At 43.4% G+C, this 16,829-nt stretch overlaps 1 protein-coding gene across 1 annotated transcript in view; it reads right to left on the bottom strand.

Annotated features, from left to right (window-relative positions):
• The window catches only part of LOC308325702 (solute carrier family 22 member 23-like), a 51,132-nt gene extending 36,993 nt beyond the window's left edge, over positions 1–14,139 (bottom strand). Inside the window, exons 1-3 of the mRNA XM_080778345.1 lie at positions 13,059–14,139; positions 1,220–1,323; positions 598–752 (exon numbers count right to left, since the gene is read on the bottom strand). Of these exons, the coding sequence (XP_080634471.1) occupies positions 598–752; positions 1,220–1,323; positions 13,059–13,520 (721 nt within the window). The 5' untranslated portion in view covers positions 13,521–14,139. The remainder of the gene's footprint in view (positions 1–597; positions 753–1,219; positions 1,324–13,058) is intronic.
• Positions 14,140–16,829: the final 2,690 nt, after the last annotated feature.

A 16,829-nucleotide genomic window follows, 5' to 3' on the forward strand; every position in this document is an offset into this window, starting at 1 on the left:
CCAGACCAAAACAAAGCAGCAAAGGTTTTTTCCCTAAAGGCATTAAAGGACTCTGTTAGTGGTCCATGTAATAGACCTGCAGGTCCTGTATTGCTATGAAGCAGAAGTGACCTTTGTCATTGTCTCTCTCTCTCTCTCCCTCTCTCTCTCTCTCTCTCTGGTTAGAACATACATTGAAGCAGCTGCCTGACCTGCGGGTGACACATAGACCCACACCAGAGACAAACAACACTCAAAACAAGATGTCCAAGTTAGACCCGAAGGGCATGGAACTCATCCTTCTGTGACATATTAATAGAGTATTTTAACCCATTATGACCATTCTAAATGAGTAGCTCTCAAAACTCTAAAAAATTCCAATATAGCAGATACACAACATGTGTACAAGCTTTGCAGTGCGCCATGGAGTGACACGATGTGAGCTTGTACATCTGCTATTTTTGAATAGCCAACGCTAGCAATGCATCTAAAGTTACAGATGCTTTCCCGGTTTTAATGGGTTTAATGAACAACCCAACGGTGTAAACGACAATTATATAGTATACATTACGTTAAAAATATATCCTGCATGTATGTTATCACTTACTTATTACTTACTGAGAATGAAGAGGGATAGGTTGATCCCTGCCAAGCAGAAGCCCTCGAAGAACCTCAGGGTGCTGAACATGGGAACGTTGACGGAGAAGGCCACGGTCAGACCGAACACCAACATGAAGAGCACAGAGATGATCAGCACCGGATGGCGGCCAAACCTATTGGACAAGAGAACGTTGGAAAGGGGACGTTACAAGTTCAATGCATTTCAAGTACGTAGTGGTGGAAAAACGTCAATTCAAAATGTACATTATGCAGAAAGTCCCATTTCACAAGTTTTCAAATGTGTTTTGAAAATAGTAGATCTACAAGCTTGCGACACATTGTGATCATGTAGATATGCAATTTTCAAATAACCGAAATATGAATAGGGATGAACTTGTGTTTAGTGTGTTTCGTAATAATACTCAACCAACCAAATCAAATAACTAGTTTTCATAGAATTGTAGTAGAGTAAGAGTACAACATTTGCCTCTTGAGATGTAGTGGTGGTAAATGTATTTGAAAGAAATGACCCCACTGCCTATCAGACAGCAGCAATGAAGACCTCTGTATGCAGTCAGTATCTTACCACTGCCTATCAGACAGCAGCAATGAAGACCTCTGTATGCAGTCAGTATCTTACCAGTCGGCAAGAACGCCAAACACCAGGTATCCGAAGATGGATCCCACCAAGAGGGAGAACTTTGCGATGTGGACCTTCCATGCTGAGTCACACACCAGACTCCACTGTTGAGAGAAGTAAACAAACACCGTGGTGACGAAACTTCAATTTCAAGTTCATGGTCACATAGGTTTACAGGGGTAAAAGAGAGGGTGAAATGCTTTTCTTTCTGTACAATCTCCGATGATTTGCAGTATATATATATATATATATATATATATATATATATATATATAGCCATAAGAATATTGAAAGAAACAAAGTAAAAAAATACCTCAAAATAGCAGGTTAACCATATCTAATCCATACGGTGCTTGTTAAAAAAAGGACATCTCTCTTAGCAGCAGATATCAGTGATAGTGCATACAGCACAGCAGTACTGTATGCATAGTAATATTTTATATGCATGCACACATGAAAAATTAACTAAAAAGGAGATATCTTTTCACCCATTCTATGGGACAAAACATTCGTTTTAACTTTGAGAGAGCAATGGGGTGTGTTTTTTTGGATAATGCAGTTCTTTATTTAACTCAAAGTGCTGGGCAAAAGTGATCAAATCACTGTTGTTTTCACTGTATTGTGCTGACTCCATGATATTGCGAAAGCTGTATTTTCCATTTCAAAGTCATGAGTCAACTATTCACTGAAGGAAGCCTTTACTTCCCTCGAGCAGCAATGGGATTCCTAGCATGCAAATTATACAGAGTGTGTGTGTGTGTGTGTGTGTGTGTGTGTGTGTGCGTGCGAGAGAGAGAGAGAGAGAGAGTGTGTGCGCTCGCGCAATTTTCATGTGTTCAACTTGTTAATTATTTTTTCTGCAGCACTGTAAATCTGGGTCACTCAAGAGCTGAACAGTAGACTTTGATCACAGAATATAATATATTCTTATAATTCTTATAATATAATATAATTGTAATAAACTAATGTCAAAATAATGCCCCAGTGCCTCTCAGAGGAGTTGCATGGCGACCTATCGGTGTGGTTTGGGCCATTGAATTGAACCAGTTCGTGCAACAGGGCATATCAGGCAAACATCCCTGAAGAATGTTGTTTGCAGCTATAGTCTCATTATACAAAAACAGCTATTTAAACATAATAATGACATTTATAATGCACTTTACATTCCACAGAATCTCAAAGTGCTACTAGGCAAATGCATAAAAAGAAGAAACATCACAAGATAGAAACATCTAAGGAATGGAAACAAAACATTTAAAAACATGAGTGCATAGAGCCTAGAGGAAAAATGCCTTGTTAACATATGCTACATACCACTAGTCAAACATTTATGTGACCGTCATTTCTACTGCCGTACCGCCATGTCAAATTAAGGCTCGTTAGTAGTAGTCCCATAGCGTTGGGACAGAGGGAGAGGGATAAAGGCCTTCCAGCTGTCTGTTGGGGGACATTAGGCATAGAGGGATGGGCATGCTGGGGTGGGGTGTGGCAGAGTGGCAACAGGTGCATAAAGCCATCAGGCAGCCGGTCAGAGAACCCAAGCAACACTCCACATTAAGGTTTCAGGTTTACGTTCTCATTGTCAATAACAATTGCAGAGATTTAGAGCAAATCGTCCCCTTTGGGATACAAACAAAGTATTCTTGGCTGTCACCATGTTTAATAGTTTCAGTGAGAGAGGGGGATTCTATCCTCTTCTAACCTCTTAGCATAGTGACCTGCTCAGAATGGTACGCTCCGGGATTACCCAGAGCCACCCAGCCATCACTGGCCCAGGCGTGGGTCACATGACCCAGGCATGCCACTCATTCATGGCTTCGGTATCAATGTCAGCCGTGGACAAAGACAGGGAGGCAAACAAGTACCTGTTGTGCAATGGCACCAAGAGAGGAAAACATCAACACTTTAATGTAAAGACATATCACCGAATCAAAATCCATTGAGTGTGCCATCATTTATGAAGACTGAACCTTTGTGTCTGAACTCTGAAAAACAAACACGTGACTAATGCTGCGTCACGGCTGATCACACTTTGATGACAATGCAGAATGGACATCTGTGGCAGGAAATTTACTATGTTGCATAACGTTGGACAGTGACCAACAAAAATGGGCATTTGTGCCAAAGAGCTGGCCAAGGTGTAAGACTATGTACAAGTCATCCAAAAGAACACACCTTAAATGTTACAACGTAGAATGAAAGCTGTTAAGCAGTTAATAACGGCATACTGTATACGAATAACATGGCGGTTGATTTCCACTATGGCCACCCATGTTGAAAAAGGCAATATATAAATGGTAAACTGTAAAAAATCATAATCAAAATCATAAATGTATCCGTGTTCTTCTAATTCATAATAGTACATTTATTAATTTTGTGTCTCAACCTCCAACACAACTTCCAATTACACAAATTGCAGCAATCTTTAAATGGTCCAATCTATGTGGTCTATTTAAGCAGACCGACATTCATTCTTATAATGTCCAACATCTCTCGCTGCTACAGTACAATAAATGACAGCTCATCAGTGATCAATCTCCTTTCAACTCTCCAGCCTCCTCTTTACGTACCATAACGAGCGGTGCGGCTCATTTATATATCCATTATCATGTCCATGTAATAACTGTGTTACTGTATATTGAGTAATTTCTTTTAGTCCCCCTCTCCCTGGCCACAATTGGACATTTGAATGTGTTCTTAATTTGTTTTGCCTGGTTAAATAAAGAGAACGCCTTTAGGCCCTGCCTTGGGGCGGAGGGTGATCTCAGACATGTTCTGCAGCATCATGGGACCAGAGCCACACCATCATACAATGCCATTGCATTGTAATTGGTTAAAGGTGGCAGTAAGTACTTTTCTTTGGTTAAAATAAGTGTTAAAAAAGCTCTATATTGTAGTACTCATTGCTATTAAGAGTTGTTTGTTCAGTAACAGGAGTCTCCATGTCTCTCAAGCTTTTAATTCAAACTGAAATAAATGCATTTTCAGGTCGGGATGCAGATTTGATCCAATCAGGATAGGGAACACAGTCAGGATACAGATGAAACAAGTGGAACTGTAAGTGATGCCACGGACACTATAAACACCACGTTGATAAGGTGATAAATGGCCCTACTCTCTCCTGATTGGCTGAAATTGTGTCACCTACCTGAAAATGTAAAGAGCTGGAGAGACATGTAGACCCCTGTAACTGAACAAACACTCTATAGTCTATAGCAATGATTACTATCAGAATATAGTGATTTAAACCTTTAACCAAAAATATTTAATTTTAACCAAAAAATCACTTTCCGTTCCCTACCTTAAATTCATTCCAATAAATGGTTTTCATTGAGAGATGTCTGAATGTATGTAATTCTACATTTGCGCACTCCGAGTTATATTCACAACAACGTTGCCTGCTGGCCGGTCGCAGGCAATTGTCTTAAACGCCATTCCAACTCTTATTCCGAAGCATTGAATGAAAAGTCTTGTTGTGTAGGTAGAACAGGCAGACACCTCTTAATTTGCAAGCTGACAAGCACAAAGCACCGGACAAAAGCCCTACTGCTGCCTAGAACTGTGTGTGCGTGTGTGTGCGCGTGCGCGTGCGCGTGCGTGTGTGTGTGTGTCTCTCTCTCTCTCTCACAGTCTGTGCGTGCGTGCGACTGCACTTGTGCGCATCGTGTCCTCCACACTGTTCCAAGGCACAGATGGGGGACCGGGAGACAAGCAGTGAAAACCCTGGGGGTGTCTGTCTGTCTAAAAAAGCAGTCTGTTGTCCTACATCAATGGTCATTCTGCGCCAGTGAGCGTCATTAGCCATGATGGGGACGCCTCCTCCCAACTACAGCTGCACCCCGAGTCCCCCACTGCACTCGTTGAACTGTGCGGGTGTGGGTGGGGGGGGGGTGGGGGGGAGTTAGAAGAAAGAAAGAGAAACTAAGGTGGGAGGGGTTCAATTCAGAGGGAAATAAAATAAAATGAAGGCACCGATAGAGGAAGGGGATCGAGGCATATTAACGACAGAGACAATTATATTTTAAGGTGAAAGATGTGTTGGAGAGACAGCTACCTACGAGGCCAGCGTCCGACCGCGGAGGAAGAAATGTGAGAGGGGAGACTGCTGCAGAGTTACTGCCTAGCAACAGACCCCCCCCCCCCCTTCCCACCCCCTCGCCTTGCTTATCCATCTCTTTTGAATTCCCACAGTGTAAGTTTGAACACGATTTCCTCCTGCATCCCCGAGGTTGAGAGAACACGTATGGTGGTGTGGGCGATGTTCGTGAAAATGAGAGAGATACCGTGAGAGAGGGAGTGTGAACAAGTGAATGAATGTGGAGCAGCCGAGCAGACGAGATGCAAGCATCGCATAGCGTGCATTACAGGCATTCTATTACGGCATTCTGTCCTGTAGTAGTAACGTATACATACACAGGAAAGTTCTGAGAGTTGCAGGTCTGTTTTTTTCCTCCCAGAGTTAAAATAACACTGAGGATTCTCACCGTGTAAACTAAATGCCATTGCAGACAGTGCAATGCATGTGCAATTCAATACATAGGAGCCGGTTCATATTAACTGGGTGTGGAGCAACGTCTGCCAATAACTGCCACTACAGCATCTAGACAATAAAACACAAAGACTAGAGGATGAACAGAAACATGTTGAACAAGATGGGTAACAGCATGTGCGCTTTCCTGAAATAAAAAACAATACTGGCACATTCACAGAGCACTGCAGACAGACACAACACACCATTCTACTCAATGGAAAATAATGAACAACTGGAGCTTCTGTGCTCGTCCCACAGAGGAAAAAATGCCCAGGGTTACAAGAAGGCTGCTCCAGCCGCATGACAAATTACCTTAGCGTCAGTAGGTTTCAGTTTCACTATTGTCTGATCGATCAATATACTGTATGTTGTTGTTTTTTACGCCTCTAGAGAGATCAGCAATATGAAGGTTACAATGCTAGTATACAGTACAGTATTACAGGTATGTACTATGTCCACAACTGCTCAAATGTGAATCTCGATTTTCCTCCACAAGAATTGATATCACGATTCTCACACGATTCAACATTCTTCCGTGAAAATATTTAGTGTCGTTTAGTTTGTAGTTGCTAACACTACTACATTCAAAATGTGGCACCTACTGTGGTTTTAAACAGACACCGTCAAAGCTTGACTTAAAGGGCCACTTCACCCCTTTTGCAACCAGATCTTATTTGAATGATGTTTGGGAGACAAGAAACACTTTCCTGGGGTTTTAATGTGTGTAATACAATACGGTATGTGTTTTTAGATATTTCAGTATTTCAAAGTGCCAGTGATGACAGTTTGAAATACTAAAATATCTAAAAACACAAATTATTACCCACATAAAAATCCCAGGAGAGTGTTTCTCGTCTCGCAACATTAAAATAAGATCTGGTTGCAAAATGGGTAGTCACAAGTCTCTCTCTTATAGCAAAAACATAAGAGTAACTCAAATGAATTGGACAGCCAACTAGTGCTGCACGATTCTTCACAAAAGGAGATTGCATAAGTGTCTGAATCTAGATTGCGATCTTTTTGCCATTCATTGTGCATTGTTTTCAGGCTTCGAGCACTACAGGGGGACAGGATTGTAGGCAGATTGGGATTGGTTGGTAGATACAGTAGATGGGTTAGGTAGGTAGTATGTAATTTGCATTTGTATATTCATTACTTGACCATACATAAATGTACCTCATCAGAAGTAAGAAGTTAATGGCAAAATATATATAAGTAGTTTTATTATTATACAATATTTGTATGTATTTTTATATAGATATCCCTTGGCAATTTGCAACAGAGAGAGAAACTAGAAAGGAGCTGAGTGTCTACAATGCCAGGTGGCCTAGTACCCACTACCCAGGGCTGTGTACAGAAAGGTATTGGACCAATACTATTGGTTGCATCCGCGTCTGGAATGGATTCAAGGACGCTACAGAGATAAGATAACATGTATGGTTGGATATAAAGCCCCTATGGTCAGAAGGGAAAACAACCTTGGAGGTGTACAATAGAGAGGCCCACAATAGAGAGGCCCCTCGACATGAAACAATACATAAAAAAACATTATCTCTATCTTCTGAGATTAGGGACTGGAGATATCTATTGATCAAATATGTTGATAAACAATATTGTGACGAGATTGTGGCTACTGGTGTCAACATTTTACACAAATATTTTTTTTGATCAATAATAATCATCAATGCTTATATAATAACTAATGGAACAAAGCCAAATAATAGAACAGCTAGAACAGTCAGGTAAGTGCCGAAAGTCACATCACTTTGCTGTAAGACAGCTTTTAAAACCAGGAAAAGACAACACTTTGGATATGCCAATATGCATAATACCAGAAGATATCTAGTCTTGTTTCACACGATATCAATAAAAGGCCTATAGAATTGCCCAGCTCAAAGAGAGAAAGAAACCCACTACCCATCCTCCGCCTCACATTCCATTGTCCTAATCCTACAAACAAAACCTGAAGACCAGCCAAAGGTCAAACACCCAGCTCTATGTTCACTCTTCACTGATCAAGACCACCACTTATCAGAACGTAGCCTTGCAGTAAACACGCCCGTGCGCACAGAGTTTTATCCTCGCACACTTAAGTTATCAGAAACAAACCATGCGGCACCCACAGTCTGCAGAGAGTCTTATCTTTCAGTCACACAAGTATCTCTTCTCCCAGTTGACGGCGTTAGTGGGTGTCGTTGTTGTGCTGACTTGGCATCTGCGGCAGGGTCATCCCCTCTCAACAGCTGAGACCGTCCTCCTACTGTCCCATACTGATCTGGGGTCTGTGCGAGTGACAGGCCAGCTGGGTAAACAGCATGGACGCACATGGAGCAAGAGAGGCCGGGGGGAGGTGGACTACGGTATCAACTTGCAAATCTTTGGGTGTGCAACCTCATAGTGATATTGGGACTGGGTGTTCCCACAAACAAGCTTGTGAAGAACATACTGTATGTATGCTGCAGAGGTTGTGTCGGCATGATTATACTGTATTTTACGAAATAAAATATGTGTACTAATGAAAGTACTCAAAATTAAAATTACATTATAATAGCAGATACTACAGTGTTCTTCTCTGATCAGCAAAACCAAGCTGGAGAGCAAAATACAATCCTGCTAGCCATCAGACCACAACTGGACCCCTGCCAGTTTGCATACAGAGCCAAAGGAGGGACATAGCATGCCTCCTCCAACATCTAGAATCACCAGACAATTTAGCAACAATTCACTTTGTTCCGCCTTCCAACACCATCAGATTATATAATAGAAACTTCACACCAACTCAACATCCCTCCACTCCTCAATCAACTCACATCTTCCTTAGCAAGAGACTGAACTCTAACAGTGCCTTCTTTACACACCCTCAACACAAATGACTATCAGCCGCTCACCCATCACCACATACTTCAAATACTCTGATGACTCTGCCATTTTCAGACTGCTCAAAAAGCAATTTCCTGACAATTACCTACAGCTGAACATGGACAAAACAAAATAACTGGTCATTAACACACACACTGTAGTCACTGAACCCTCCTCCACCCATGAGAGACAATAAAACAGGTAGACAACTTCACATATCTTGACTTGGACTCACTTTGGACAATAAACTTTTGTCCCACACGTCTTTTAGTTAATCTACAGTAACCATGCTTTTTCAACATGTTGACCATCTCCAACGAAATAAACAAACATATCATCACAGGCAGCCTCTGAAATATCTTTCCACACAAAAGCTCACACATGAATGACAGAGCCACCACACGCCTAGCATTCACATAGCACCCCCTCAATCATCACTTCACAATAATGGCATCTGGACAGAGACAACTTTGAGATGGGAAAAGGGTTGCTTTTCTAGGAGTTTTGTCCACTCTGCTATTGCAGCGTTTAACCAAACTGTCTTGCTGACATGTTGTTAGTGTGTGTTAGTGAAATGGCTGTATTTGAGATTATATGAATTGTCTTTACCTGTATGTTCACTATGTTGTGTTGTACGCTATTGTTATACGTTTCTATGTCGGACAGGCTGTGAAAACAAATATCCCTCTGGGACAATAATAGTCTAATCTAAAATTGAATCTAATCCAATAGCTTCAAAAGGTGTGCACAGTAGCTTTGTGGCAGTCAAATGTTTCTCCAATCTCCATAGGATAATCCTGTTTCAAAACAGAAAGATCCTAATCAATCTTCCATGATGATGCTATGACACGTGTGTGTGTGTGTGTGTGTGTGTGTGTGTGTGTGTGTGTGTGTGTGTGTGAGAGAGATCATGTGATGAGATGCTTCTTCCAGCAGCGTGCGTGCCGCCCGCCAGCGCCGTTATATCTGTCTGAATGGGAGTCAGTGGATTGGGCAGAGAGCAGAGAGACCCTACTAGTCTCCCCAGTAATGATACATTCTCACTTCTATGGCTCAGCCCAATTAAATGAGACCCAGAGGAGACCCAGGACTCTATTAGAACAGGTCCACATCAGCCTCTTTATACCCTGCACACAGCGGTGGAAAAAGTAGCCTACTCACGTGTTTTACTGAAGTAAAAGTATCAATACGGCGATGTAGAACTAGAAATACTAGAAAGTCCTGAATTGGAAGGTAGTAAAAGTACAAAAGTATTGGGGCTGAAGTGGTTCATGTATGTTTTGAAAATAATAATGAAAAGCTACAAAGTAACAAGTAACAAAGGTTTTTAAATAATGGAGTAAAAGTACAATAATTGCTCTGAGATGTAGTGTAGTAGAAATAAAAGTACAGTACTTAAGTAATTGTACTTAGTTCATTTCCATCGCTGCATCAAAGCCTCCTTTCAGATGTTGCCCTAGTGAACTACACCAAGAGGCACGTTATATTCTCTCTCTTCTGCAGATTAAACCTATGAAAGGCACCACTGGGAATAAAGCCAATGGACATTTTATTATGCCTTCGCGTGCGACCGACGTTGACTGTTAATAGGGTGTGAAGGGGTTAAAGCGTGATGGTATATTCTTTTTACTAGACACACGCGATGCTTGGCAATCCGTTCCGCTGCCGATGTATATAGGATGTCTCACACACACACACACACACACACACACACGGTCATGTGTCAGTTATGCCGAGGCAATCCAAACACATGGCTGCTGAGTCAGCACTTCCTGCAACAGTGTCACGTCCCCCGACTTCCACTGAGGTCATATGAAAGGTAGAGATATGCGGCTCGGGACTGGAGAGTCCATTCTCTTCCGTTTTGGATTCTCGTCGTCAGGAGTCACCTGAACGCCTGCCTCCCCAATCAATTTCTTCCAAGCATGACCTTTGTCACAACACGGAACGACTGTCTGGGTCAGGGAAGGGCACCGTTCCAGGGAGGCTTTCACCAACTGCTCAGCTCTGTCACCGACTGTTCTGCATTGGTGGCAGTGTCAACATGACATTCAGAGGACGTGTGTGTGTGTATGTGTGTGTAAAGGCAAGACAAATGCATGTATTCACGGCCCACTAAGCCACCAAGTATGTGGCCACCAACAGTCCTGTAGTGCAACACCGTTGGTCAACGTGCACACTGTTACACAGTACAATCCTAACACTTGCTTGCTGTGTATGGCCAGCGCAGGTGCAACAATATATTTCTGGTTAACTTAACTCGCACTCAGATCCCCTTCAGGAGTCAGGACTGAATACAAGATTTCCCTTCTCACCCATCAGTGCATCTAGGACAATGTCCCCCCCAACATTCTGCAAATATAGCATATCTACAAGTTCACAACACACTGCGTTGCAAATGCATTGTGACACGGGTCAATGAAGTATATAGCGTTGCATTTAGTTTTAAAATACAAAATGTGGCCATGGGTGGTATGGCTGACAGAGGATTAAGAATAACCGTTTCATTATTCTTAGCATCTTCACGAGGGGGTTAAAAAAGTTAGTTATTTTAAATTGGGGAAGCTGTTGCATCAGTTTCTCCACTCAGATGGTGTCCTGTACATTCTAGTCTTCAGGCAGGGAGGGATTATCATAATATCAAATATAGCTCCGGCTTGAATGTGTTTGCCCCCAGGTGAAGGGTGCTATTAATGCAAGCTATCTGAATAGCGTGTGCACCAGAATTATTAGAGCAGCCTCTCCAATTAGGCATCACTGGACAATACAAAAAACGAGAACAGGGTGTATCATATAGTGTCTCCTGGCTCACGGTGGACAAGATGCAAGAGAGCTCCATTTTATGTGCTGGCAGTTTAAGCATGGACATTATCAGTGATAAACAGATGGATCGTTGGCATCCCTGCGAGCCAGAAGCTCAGCATGGATGGCACACTGTCTCCTCTTCCCCGTGGCACAGGGAACGCTATAAAGATCTCAGATCAAACCAAACCAGTCTATTTCTTCTACTTCTATTTGATCATCATTGTCAAATCAAATATTTGAGGGAGAAACAATCCTGATGAACTGGATACCACTTGTTTACAGTGTCGCACAAGTGGAGTGTACTGGGGCACAAGGTTATTACATTGCATCACTCACAAAGAATGACGGGGATATTCTTCAGCACAGCCAATGTCTGACATTAGGTGCTGCTGACATGGCAGCTAGAGACACATATAAATACAATATAGGGTAGGGTATGCTATGTTACATTTGATTACTGTAGGAACACTTCCATTTGAAATGAAAGAAAATGTATAAATTATACTTCAAAACCCAGCACTCTCAGGTAGGAATTATTATAAAAATCAGTCTAATGAATGAGCTGCAAAAAGGAAACCTCGTGGCTTTTGAATGCACCTCAGGTTGTTGTGAGGCGTATTAAATAAATTACATAATCACAAAGCTCATAAGTCAAATACGTGAGGAGGACCTTATGAATTAATGATGATTTCTGACTTTCAGTTATAGCTCTCAACCTCATACAATGAGATGATGCTTGATGTGGGTAGGCCTGTATGTAGACACACAGCAGAAGGACTGATGTTAGTAATCCCTCATTAGCATAACGAGTCTAAATCTTGGGCTAACATCACATCCATGTTGTTGAACCATAATGACAACAGACGGAAAATAATGGCCTCATCCTGACAAACTGAGATAGAGATCAAACGGCAAAACAGAAAGAGAGAGAGAGGGCGAGGGCGGGGGGGAGGGGAGGGCCTCATCTGCCCTCAAGACTTGAGGGCAGATGATTTGTTTCTCAAGTGGAAAGCATTATGACACAAAGAGAAACAATGCCGAAGGACAGTAGCATGTCTCTGATAGCAGGTCGTATATACCTCGAGTCAGCTGCTGGGATGACTCACTCATGCTGCTGTCCCCGGCTGCCATGAAGCATGCTCTGGTCTATAATATACCATGTTGAGTGTCCCCATGTCCTACTTTAGAACCACGATTTGTCAACAAAAGGTGCACGGAAGTGTGGGCTACCTACTGCATAATGCATTTGTATACCACTGCTATTGCATGCATTATGCAGTAGGTAACCCACAGTGTAAAACGCCCACTGTGTGGAAGAGAAACCCTGCATTCTGTCCCAGCCTCATACAGATGGGAGCTCGGAGGCTATAGAACAGATTTGCCACATGCAATAATATGTCAGGAGCAGATCAAAGCCATCACCTGCCAGCCATGCTGTAGTTCGAATAATAATAAATAAATAAAAACAGAGGCCTGTTCATTGGGTTTACCCTGGTTTTGAAATCAGATGGTGTCCATCACTCACAAATTCACAATGTATTCCACTCGTCATCACGAAATATAGATGGGATGAGGCATTGATACATAATATATTGATAAGACTGAGAAGACATTCCATGATGCACGAGGTCCATAATAACTTACCTTGGTGACAACATTCCGCACAAGTCCCGTTTGCAGCTCAAATGTCCATTCCTTGCACATGCACTGCATGTTGGCCGAATCATTGTGAGTGCCATAACTTCCATTGGCATAAATATAAGCGGGACGCGTGCTGCTATTGTGCGGAGAGTGAAATAAAGCGGAATGACTTCTAGTCACATTGGTAACATTTGCCATAGTAGGCTGGTGGACACACGTGTTGTTCGGCTGGGCAAGGAGAAAATTGTCGGAATATTGGCTGAATCCAATAAAGATCGCCGGGATCCATGTCAGCACGATGAGGTGTCTCTGGTAATTCCCAAATCCCCCGAGAAACGGCAGAACACAGTCGTCGATGCGTGCCAGCACGGACGGCGACGTGGGGTCGGGAGACACGAAGCCGTTCTCCGGTTGATGGTCCTGGTCCGTGTCGAGCTGCACCACGGCCATCGCGGTCTCGCTCATGGATGCGTCTGTAGAGCGCAGACAGCAGCAGCAGCCGAACAGGCGGGCGGGCGGTTTGGCAGTGCTACTACACTACTGCCCCTGTCGAGTCGAGTAGTCCACCACAATGCGTCAATGCCCCCGCTCTGCTCTGTCTGCTGGTGCTGCTGAAAGCAGTGCGCACTCAATCACTGGGAATGGAAATAAGACGCACCTCTTTATTATCAGGAAGCATTCACTCCGCGTGTGTGTGGCTGTGTGCTCCCTCCCTGCCACAGAGTAGACTAGTCGTGCTACTGAAATTAAAAAAGCTTTTCGGTTAAAAGAAATCACTGGAAAATAGGAGAGACTGCAGTGGTGCAGCCCTATGTATAACCACCAGTAGTGGAGTAGTATGTCCCTTCTTCAGGCCCCCTCGTCTCATACATTGTAGCCGACTTGTGTGTGTCACAGCCGTGGAGGAAGTGCCGAGTCCGCCCTCTCCTGAGGGCGCTACAGGTAACACACCTGTCCAAAAATACCGACAGAGACAGACCTAGTAGTCCCGTGCCTTTAAAGACAATGCAATGTCGCCATAGTGCACTAGGTCCCCAATATACACATCAAAAGGTCTGTAGACTTAGTAAAGGAATATAAAATGCCAACTAGAAAAGCAATCACAACAAAAGACACCTACCTACCACCAGGTGTATACTAGTCTACCACTCTACCTACGTCTGAGAGGAGGAGGGACTCACTCTATTCCCACCCACTGTGTGTGTGTGTGTGTGTGTGTGTGTGTGTGTGTGTGTGTGTGTGTGCGTGCGTGCGTGCGTGCGTGTGTGTGCGTGCGTGTGTGTGTGTGTGTGTGTGTGTGTGTGTGTATTGAATTGAATTGAATTGAATTGAATTGAATTGAATTGAATTGAATTGAATTGAATTGAATTGAGAGAGGGGGGAGAGAGAGAGAGAAACAACATTGAAACAATATTATTGGCTCCATTTTGCTCCCCCACTAGTTCTAGTCTAGTGTGATTGGCTGGGTAGAGAACCACCTTGCAAGTTGCAACACAGTTGGATTGAGGAGAACTGGGTTAAGGGTTTGATTGAATCAACTTCTGTAAGGAACCTCCACATTGTGAATGAAATTCCTCATTCAACTATTTAAAACATTTGTTTAATGGTGTGTATAGTAATAATTTGACTTAGATCAGTTATGCAACCAAGCCGTGCATGTCCACGGCTTCCCAAGCCGTGCATGCCTATTCCCACTATAGGCTGAGGAAGAAATGCCACTTGACAGTTTTCAAATCAGCCAACAGACTTGACAAGTATTTTTAAGATATATGATGAAATATCTACAGGTGCTTGCAGCTTTCTTTACCCACACATGCCTTCACAATTTCAGTAGTATGTTTATGTGCCCACCTACCCGTGGGTAGCTCAGGTGAAGCTCAGGTGAGATCACAGACAGGGAGGGGGGGGGGGGATTGTCATCATCCAATAATAAATGTATCAATCAGAGATTATACCAAAGGCAATCAGTTAGCTCCATATGGGCACAAAAGGGGGCATGCACATATATTGGCATACTGATGACATCAGTATGCTAATGACATCAGCAATAGTTCAAACCAATTTTTTACAGTCTGGTTCAAACAATCACCTGTAATATATATAGAATGTTGCGTGTTGCTGGTTTTTGGTTTTTGTATTGTTCTCATTTTATTTGGCACTAACTGTAGGCATATAACACTTTGGCTCAACTCTGTTGTTTTAAATATGCTTTATAATTATAAATAAAGTGGATTGGATTGGATATTTAAACCCACACTGCTCCCGGGTGCCGTCTACATTCCGGCTGTCACCCGTCTCTCCGGTGGTCTCCATTTTATTCCTATGAGTCACTATAAATAGAATAACCAGTAAGACGCCCTGAGGGCAAGAAGCATGCACGCATCCGCCTGGGTGACGGCAGACTGCTGGGCGAGCGCTGGTGCTTTGTTGGGAGGTCAGATCAACATGGAATGTCAGAACAGGTCAGCTCCACATATGGAGATCTAAGGGTGGCAGCGGGGGGAGTGTCTTGAGTGTGCAGGGTTTAATGAGGTCTGGCCATATATGGAGCGTGTCTTGAGTGTACAGGGTTTGATGAGGTCAGATAACATATGGAATGTCAGAACAGGTCAGCTCCATATATGGAGATCTGAGGGTGGCAGCGGGCTCAGTGTCTTGAGTGTACAGGGTAGGGCCATTTTCGGGCCTGTTGGGAACTCTAGTTTTCGCCCGCTGCCGGGCGTGGTTGCACTAATAACTTTGGGGCGGGCCCGTCTAGAGTTTGAATGGACAGGTATCAGTCAATAGGGAGACATCGAAGAGGAAGGACGAGATCAACATATGGAATGTCAGGAAAGGTCAGCTCCATATTTGGAGATCTATAAGGGTTTGAGGTTTGACTCTATACATCGAGTTGCTGGCCTGCTCCATATATGCAGATATAGGTGATCCAGTCTTCTCCATGTATGGCAATCCAGGGTTTGATGAGGTCAGTGTTGTGATCTTCATATGTGGAGACGGCCATATATGGTGGCGTGACGTGTCACAAGGCGTTATGTCATGAGGCGTGACCATATATGGAGGCGTGATGTCACGAGGCGTGACCATTTTTGAAGGCGTGACTGACGGGAGATGCAGGTTTTCATAGTAAACTGCGACCTTCGGTCGCAACTAGAACGAAAAAACATTGCATGGATGCACCTGGGACGTATCCTCAGTGATGTATCCCAAGGTCATCAGGGTTTCGGGTATCGCAACATCATACCCCTCACTCAGGTCACCCAGCCGGGGTGATCAAGTCCCGATTTACGTCCCAGACTCCAGTAGCTAGCCTCGATCTCAGTCTCATTAGGGAAAGTCCAGGGACAAAATTCCAGTTCCCTCTGCCGGGACTGAGAGATAGCTCAATCTGGTGTGTGTGTGTGTGTGTGTGTGTGTGTGTGTGTGTGTGTGTGTGTGTGTGTGTGTGTGTGTGTGTGTGTGTGTGTGTGTGTGTGTGTGTGTGTGTGTGTGTGTGTGTGTGTGTGTGTGTGTGTGTGTGTGTGTGTGTGTGTGTGTGTGTGTGTGTGTGTGTGTGTGTGTGTGTGTGTGTGTGTGTGTGGAAGGCTCTGTGGGTTGACTCATGTCCGGGCCCCTCCTACAGTACATCTCACCAGGTTCAGCTCTCATCAGACAGGGATAGTTTTATATGTTTGTCAATGTAAAAACTTTTCGAGTAACATTTGCACATACCGGTACTAGTAAACTTGTTTGATTAGCATAGCTGAAATGTCAAACCAGGCAACAATACCCTCC

The sequence above is a fragment of the Protomyctophum bolini genome (assembly GCF_963924005.1).
Source record: "Protomyctophum bolini genome assembly, chromosome: 12".
Lineage (NCBI taxonomy): Eukaryota > Metazoa > Chordata > Actinopteri > Myctophiformes > Myctophidae > Protomyctophum > Protomyctophum bolini.